Consider the following 8,437-nt stretch of genomic DNA (forward strand, 5'->3'; position numbering starts at 1 on the left):
TCTCCTTAAGCATCCCAGGCAGAGGTGCTGAAGGGAGGGGACACGACCGAAAGCCCCACCCCGGTTCACCAACGCGCAGGCCTGCTGCAGGAGTAGGAAGGCTGTCACGCTGTTCTGAGTATTTTTATGAAAACAACTCAGCTCCCAGCAGGCACTCTACTTCCATACATTTCCCCGTGAGCAGCTGTTCCCTCCCCTGACCTGTAGGTCCTTGGATGACCTGATGGGGCCAGGATTCTCCGCCTCCGGGAGTTCGGCCATCCCAGGCCTCACTGCTGTGACGTCCAAACACTCGGTTAAGTCTCTCCAGCAAACCTTCTCCTCCTCCCGCATCCCCTGTCTTGGTAAACGCTGCCCCCCGCCCCCCTCGGCTTCCAGGTTTCTGCCTCTATCTTGGTGTGACGTCCTGAGCGCCTCCCACTCCTCAGTTCGCGCTGCCGTGGCGGCAATCAGGTCAGCTTGCCCAGCCTCGCCGCCTCGGGCTTCCCTCACGAGTCATTACAAGAGCTCCTTTCCGGCCATTACCCCCACAGGGTGAGAATCACCCGACTCCTTTCCTTCCAGGTAAGATCCAGATTCCCAATCGTGGCTTCAGGTCAACGACCACTGGCCTCAGCATCCCCCCAACCTCTCAGTGACTGTCGGCTTCCCTGCTTTCTTTGTCGGGCGTGTCCTGTCCTTCATCGTCACCTGTCAACACAGTCCTGCTCCCTCAAAGCCCATTCCCACAAAAACTGCCCCCGATCTGATCTGCTCGTTGGCATGCCAGCCATCTTCCCACGCCCGCTCTCCCAGAGCCCGTGCTCCTCTTACACTCTTTTCCTCTGCTCCTCGCCAGGTGTCACCCCCAAAGGTGTGGGCCACATGCCAGTCATTGTCCTGTTCCCCAAAGGGCCACGTGATGTTTGGGGAGGAGAATTTTCCTCTGGGCCCTAAGGTAGCAGCGCGTTGCAAATGAGCCTTCCACCAAGCGGTGGGAGAAAGCTCAGTGAGGGACACCGTGAAGGTGGGGATTCCCGGCGTGGCTGCTGGCCGCCTGGCCACAGAAAGCATCTCGTGCAGAGGTGCTGAAGGGAGTGGAAACGGCTCTCACCAGACTCTTCTCCTTCCCGAATGGACTGCTCGATGGCCGCCCTGATGCAGAGCTCCCGGGCCCGGATCCCTGGGATGCTGTTGCCGTCGCAGATGGCCTCCAGCACGATGGAGTCGATGTTGAAGCAGGCGGCGCCGTAGTACTTGGCCAGGCTGGCTGCCGTGGCTGTCTTGCCTGGAGGAAAGGTCAGGGAGCTGGATGTCATTTCCTTGGCGTCCTAGACAGAAGCTTCTAGAACAGAGGCCCCTGGACAGTGATCTCTCCAGGTGCCCTGCCTCTGGGCCTCTGCTGTGCTCAGGGGTGGCAGCCAAAAGAGAAGGAAGACCTGGGCCCAAATTGGGACCCGGGATTCTGCTCCTGATTCTGCCACTGGTTGGCCCTGTGCTACGGGAACCCACAACTTCTCCAAAAAAAATAATCTTATGTCCTCAAAATGACACATGCAAGCTTCACCCCATAAAAGGGGCAACCCCTCAGAGCTGTCACATACCTGACACGGGCGTCCCGTGGACGATAATGGCGATGCCTTTCCGGTTCTTGGCCAGGTTACCTTCTGCAGAAACATCGATGCCCAGGTAGCGAGCAATGGCCCTGTTCACTGGGTTGTTCTCTACATCTCCATCGTCCTCTGCAGAGTGGCTGTCCGTGCTCTGTAACTTCTCAGCTGCAAATTAAAAATAGATGTGTGCGTGTGCGCGCGTGTGTGTGCGCGCGTGTGCGTGCTTGTGGACACACCCGGAGGCCACATGAGTTCTGATGGACATGAGAGTGACTTTTTCCTTTTAGATACTGTTTGGAAACGAGAACCCATCTACTGCAGCCCCCATTCCCTCCTGTATTGTATGAGAGCACCCTTTCTGGCTACTAATTTGCCCAGGGCTACTAGGATTGCAATTATAGATATTCTTTGACTCTTAATTCCATTTTTGGCTATCTCTTCTGCTGAAAAAAATAATGTTGGAAACTAGCTGAGTTTGCAACATGAAGGGAAATGGCTAAATAAATTATGGCATAGTCATGTTAGAGAATTAATACGTAGTCATGCTAGAAGGTTTGGAGAAAGGTGAAAGGCATCAGTCACTCTTCCTACTGCTGCTTAGAGAAAACTGGCCCCCAAACATTAAAATGTTAGCCCTGGCTGGTGTGGCTCGTTGGTTAGAGTGTCTCCCGCCCCCTCCCCGCCTGCATGGGAAGGTCACGGGTTCAATTCCCAGGCAGGGCACACACCCGGGTTGCAGGTTGGGCAGGGTCAGAGGCACATATGAAAGGCAGCCGATCAATGTTTCTCACATTGATTTTCTCTCCCTCTCCCTCTCCTTCTCCCTCTCCAAAATCAATGGAAAAATATCCTTGGGTGAGGATTAACCAAAACAACAACAAGAACAACAACAAACTATATGAGTTAGTAGATATATATTTAGCACACCCGGGTTGCAGGTTGGGCAGGGTCAGAGGCACATATGAAAGGCAGCCGATCAATGTTTCTCACATTGATTTTCTCTCCCTCTCCCTCTCCTTCTCCCTCTCCTTCTCCCTTCCCCTCTTCCTTCCTCCCTCTCTAAAACAAAAATAAAATAAATAAATGAAATACTGGTTACTTTGAAACACTAGTTTTTCCAGGCTGTCATCATCCTCTTCATCATCTGGATTGTTCTTGGACTCCTCCCAGTCCTCCAGGTCGGATGTGACAGAGATCCCTCGGCTAAGTGAGCCCCTCTTCACGTTGGAGACCGTTACCTGCTCGGACAAGGGAATATCTTCGTCTTCTGCCGGTGGGGGTGGGGGGGGGAGGAGACAAGAGACAGTGGGTGAAAAAGGAAAACGACAAAGAGGAGAACTGCTGGTTACTATCTAACCTGGATCATCCAGCTCAAATCAACAAGAACTGCAGTTTCTCTGCCCAGAGTGCTTCTACATTTTAACATAAAACATCCCCAAAATTAGTGCTCCAGAAAATTTGGAAAATTCAGAAGAGCCAAAAAATTATAAAATTCAGTTTCAAAAAGAGATATCGATAAAGAAATGGTGACAGAGGAATCGCGGCTTGGTTTTATGATGCCAGTACGGGAGAGCTAGCAACCTCTCACGCGGTTAATTACCCCCAAACCAGTCTTGTACACACCAATTTGTAACCTGCTTTCCCCTGTAACTTGTCATGGACATCGCCCCCTGCTGAGTGTCCAGCATATTGACTCTTGTCGGCCCAGCACCCCCCCCATCGCCCATCACACAGCGCTTCAGGGGGTGAATGCATGGGAGGGCTGGGATTGTATACGTTGACGTCCACCCCCACCCAGGGTCCAGGCATCCTCTTTGCTGAGGGTTTGGATTTGAGCCAGAGAGGTTGCAGCTCTCTCGTGAAGGTGGCGATGCCGCCGGCAACCAAGGCCTCCCCTGGACGCGGTGTGGGAGGGGGAGCAGGATGGTCGACGGTGAGAGGGCAGAGTGAGCAGAGGCCCGGGAAGCACTGGGGAGAAGCAGAGTGTCCCCATCCCGGGCTCCTCCATGGGCCAAGGGGAGAAAGGAGCCCACGGCTGCGGAGTGGAATGGGCTGAGAGGGACGCGGCCCTTCCCTGACTTCATGATGTCCTTCCTACGTCACAGCCTCTCAGCTCTGTACCCCGGGCCACCAGGCAACCCTGAGAGGCGATGTCTTTCCCTCCACTCACTTCCTGTGATCTCTCCACGGCAGGGGCTGCTTCATTGATCTTTTCCCCCCAGCACTTCAGCTCAGTGCTTGCAACATAGCATGCTTGTAGGGGCTTAATTGGCTCCCCTGAAACTCATAACTGAAGCCCTAGCTCGCGAGCACCCCAGACTGTGACTGTAGTTGAAGACAGAGCAGAGAGTGTCCCGTCTGTGCACCCATACACCCGGGGAGAACGGGACCACTTTGTAAGGATTAGAAATAAAATGCCTAAGGCACCTCATGCCTGCCTGGCCCAGGGGCCCCTCAAAGAAGCCAGGGCAGTAGAGAGCCAGAGCCGGCCCCTGAGAGGAGCTCTCACCATTGTCCTGAGCCAGAGCCTCCAGGTATTTCGCCTTCATCTGTTCCTCCTTGGACTGCTTCATCTCCCTAAAGTACTCGTACACCTCTGAGGGCAGCTTCTCCCCAGGCACCCGGGGGGGCAGCAGCAGGGTGTTGTAGGAGTCGTAGCCCTTCAGCGACCGCAAGATCTGCGCGAGGACAAGGGGAACTGCTGGTGGTCTCCCCGGAAGCTCCTCCCCACAGCCCTCGGTGGGTCTGCTCTCCCACCCGTCAGACCCCTGCCCCTGCCTGAAGCAGGTGTGTGCAGAGGGCAGGGTGCTTCGGAGGGTCTAAAGGTTCGCTCAGCCCTGAACCTGGGGAGATGGGTCTTTATTTTGCTCCATTTCAGCCTAAATGGACATTTAACATGTGGAAGAGAATTTTCTTCTTGTTTTAAATTTGTTGTTGTTAATCTTCACCTAAGAATATTTTTCCCATTGATTTTTAGAGAGTGATAGAGATAGGAAGAAAGAGGAGGTAGAGAGGAAATGTATAAATGTATGAGGATTGCCAGATGAAATATGGAGGCCTATTTAAATCTGAATTTCAGATAAACAATGAATACATCTTTTTAGTATGAATATGTCCATATTGTTTATCTGAAATTCAAATTTAACTGGGAAAACTGTTTCCCCCCCCGATAAATGTGGCAACTTTAGTGTATATGCATATTTATAAAATGAAGGCCTAGAAAGCAATTACTCCCCATCTGACCCAATTTATTGCTGCTGGCAAGTGCTGGAGGGACACCTGGCTCCACTGGTGTGAAAAAATCCATCTTGTTAGATAACCCTTCTCCAGGATCACCATTTTCAGATGTTTGAAAACTACTGTTAATCAGGTCATTTAAAAATATATATTGAAGGATAAAGGCTAAGGATAGTTAGAACCCTAATACAGAAGAATGAAGAGAGGATTGCTACACCAGATATCAGGACTTACGAAGCTGGAGTAACAGATAGGGTGGTATTGATGTCGGATAGACAAATGGACCAATGAAATGGGAGAGAGCTTAGGATAGAGGTCCGTGTGGAAAGGAAGGAATGTTCCAGAGACTGGTTGCTGTGGAGACACCAAGCCTTGGCCAATGGCTTCAGCTGGGTAACTCTGAAGAGCCAGCTCCAGAGCTTCCTGTGCCGTCGGCTGAAGTCTCCGCTGCAACCTCTCACAGGTCACCTCTTGCTCTCCCAATTCTGCGTTCCTATTCTTTACAGGTGTTTTCCCCAAGAGCTCCCTAATAAACCTTCTGTATGCAAATCGCAGAGTCTTAAATTCTGTTTCCATTGAACTTGACCCACAACAGAGGAGGTAAGCCATTGAGCATTTCATAACTACCCAATGAAGAGATTGCCTTCAGAGGGACAGGTTCCCATTCTGAGGGAAACTTCTGGAGGCAGCATCTAAAGTAGGTAGAGCATAAACACTGTCTGTAAAGAGAGGAGAAGATTCAAAGACCAAGTTGGGGGAGGGTCCTGAGGAAGCAGAGCCACCTTAGCTAGCTCAGCCAGGCCCAAATTCCTAACCCATAGAAAACATGAGATGACCAACGTCTAAGTTGCTCAGCTCGGCGGTATTCTGTTTTGCAGTAATAAATAACTAATACGAATCAGATAGCTAAGCATCAGACTTCAGGAACAGCAAAACTTCCTTAAAATTAAAAATTTCTGCTCTGAAAAAGACATTGTTAAGAGAATGAGAAAACAAACCACAGACGGGGAGGAAATATTGCAAAAGACACATCTGACAAAGGACTGTTACTTAAAAATATGTAAAAAATTCTTAAAACTCAACAATAAGAAAACATACAACCTGATTAAAAAGTAAGCAAAAGACCTTAACAGATACCTCACCAAAAAAGATATAATGATGGCAAATAAGCATATGAATAGATGCTCCACAGTATATGTCATCGGGGAAATGCAGATAAAACAGCGATGAGTACTACCGCATATCTCAGAGAATGGCCGAAGCCCCAAACACTGACAACATCAAATGCTGGTGAGGATGAGGAGCAACAGGGACTCTCAATTATTGCGGACGAGAATGCAAAATGGCACAAGCACTTTGGACGACATGTTGGCGGTTTCTTATCAAATGAAACATATTCTTACATATTGTGCTCCTTGGTATTTAGCAAAAGGAGTAAAAATGTTGTCTGCACAATACCCTGCACATGGGCGTTTACAGTAGCTTTATTCCGAATTGCCAAAATTTGGAAGCAGCCTAGATATCCTTCAGTGGGTGAGTGGGTAAATAAATTGCAGTACATCCAGACAATGGGATGTTATTCAGCAACCAAAAGAATTAGTTATCAAGTCACAAAATGACATGAAAGAAACTTAAATGCATAATATTAAGCGAAAGAAGCCAATCTGAAAAGGCTACATACTGATCATGACTATACTAGAGGCCTGGTACATGAATTTGTGCACAGGGTCCGGCCAGCCTGCCCTGATGGCGAGGGGGGGTGCGACTGGGGGAGAGGCTGGCTGCGGGGAGGGGCCGCGGGCAGTTAGCTGGCCAACCCTGCCCCCTGGTTGAACTCCTGGTCAAACTCCCAGTCGAGGGGACAATTTACATATTATCCTTTTATTATATAGGATGACATCTTGGAAAAGACCATGTTATAAAGACAGTAAAAAGATCAGTGATTACCAGGGGTTGGAAGGAGGAGGAGATTAACAGGCTGAGCACAGGAGATTGTTAGAGCAGTGAAGTTACTCTGTATGATGCTATAATGATGCGTAAATGTCATTATACATTTGTCTCAGCCCATAGCACATATAACATCAAGAGTGAACTCTAATGTACTTTAGACTTTGGGTGATTATCGTGTGTCAACATAGGCTCATCGAATGTAGCAAATGTACATTCTAGGAAGGGATATTGATAATGAGGGAAGCCATGGAGTATAGGGACAGGCAGATATTCTAGTCTCTGTACCATCCCTCAATTTTGCTGTGAACCTAAAACTGCTCTAAAAAAAAAAGTTTTAAAAAAATGAACATGAAGGAGAAACTGGAAATCATACAGCCCAGAACAAACAGAAAAAAAGGGGCAGATTTAAACCCTAAATAACTATATTAAATGTAAGTGATCTAAATATAGCAACTATAGGCAGAGACTGCCAGAGTGTATTAAAAAAAAGACCCACTTATATGCGATCTACAAGAAACTCACTTCAAATAGAATGACTGCTGCATACATTCTTCACTGTTTGAATTTTTACCATTAGCATGTATTAATTTTCCAATTGGTTGTTTAAACGCATAATGAGATCACAAAGAGGTCATGAATTCTGCTCAGGGCAAGGGAAGTAGGTTAGAAAAGTCTACACAGCGATCTTTAAGTTGACCAGGAAGGGTTCAAAGGGAAGGAGAGGTGAAGGTCAGGGGACAGCGGTCTTGGCAGAGAGAAGAGCACCAGTCCATGTCAGGACCCAACACGGGGAGGAAAATGAAGACGGGTTTGGGCCTCTGCTCACCTTCTCTTCGATGAGATATTGCTGGTCAAACTCTAAGGAGTAAAATTCAATGGGAAAGTCACAGGGATTCTTCACCACCACCTCGGCCTCGTCTCCGGGCGCGTAAGGCAGCAGCGGCCCCAGCTCCAGAATTGAAGGACTGAATTCCAAGCGTGGCTCTAAACCTTGCCCCTGTGCCAGCAGCGTAAGCTTCTGAGTACTGCGGACAAGCTGGAACGTCAGGGTTTGACTGTAGAATTTCTGGAAAACATAAAACAAAACAGGTATTGGATTTCTTTCTGTTAAACGCCATGTGAAACTGAAAACCACTGGGGTAGGGGAGCGGGGGGCGGGGAGAGAACAAAATTTAGATGAAGAGAGAAATTTAGATGAAGAGAGAAAACTTTTCTTATGAAATTGCACGAGAGTAATTTCTATTACAGGATTAATAGTGCCTATTGCATGCCAGGTGCGGTATCAATGCTTTATCACTTGTAGAAGGCCCTCTAAGTGCCTTGCTCACATCCCTCAGACCTCCAGGGTACTCAGATGCCCCACTGCCACTCCCTGTACCTCTAGGTCTGCACCCCTGAGCTCCCACTTCATGGGCCTGGCTACCCATGGACAGGGTGGGGCACAGTGCTGGAGAAGTCACACCTCCTGGGAGCGGCCCTCAACCAGTGACTCTCAGGAGTTAGCTCCCTTGCTCCTGGGGAGGGGCAATTCTGAAATGTGCACTTTATATATTTTCTAAGTGTTTCCAGTGGGATTAAGTTCCAGTCTCCAAGGTAGCTGACTCACACATCCTATTAGCTGCCTTCCTTTCCCTGACCTTTTTTTCTACGTTTCTATC

General features: G+C 49.0%; 1 protein-coding gene across 1 annotated transcript in view; it reads right to left on the reverse strand.

Annotated features, from left to right (window-relative positions):
- Positions 1 to 8,437, reverse strand: part of HYDIN (HYDIN, axonemal central pair apparatus protein) — a 361,269-nt gene that overhangs the window by 105,022 nt on the left and 247,810 nt on the right. Inside the window, exons 35-39 of the mRNA XM_015558788.1 lie at positions 7,606 to 7,845; positions 4,102 to 4,270; positions 2,692 to 2,859; positions 1,584 to 1,757; positions 1,094 to 1,267 (exon numbers count right to left, since the gene is read on the reverse strand). Coding sequence (XP_015414274.1) covers positions 1,094 to 1,267; positions 1,584 to 1,757; positions 2,692 to 2,859; positions 4,102 to 4,270; positions 7,606 to 7,845 — 925 coding nt within the window. The remainder of the gene's footprint in view (positions 1 to 1,093; positions 1,268 to 1,583; positions 1,758 to 2,691; positions 2,860 to 4,101; positions 4,271 to 7,605; positions 7,846 to 8,437) is intronic.

Source organism: Myotis davidii, unplaced genomic scaffold, assembly GCF_000327345.1.
Source record: "Myotis davidii unplaced genomic scaffold, ASM32734v1 scaffold453, whole genome shotgun sequence".
Classification (NCBI taxonomy): domain Eukaryota; kingdom Metazoa; phylum Chordata; class Mammalia; order Chiroptera; family Vespertilionidae; genus Myotis; species Myotis davidii.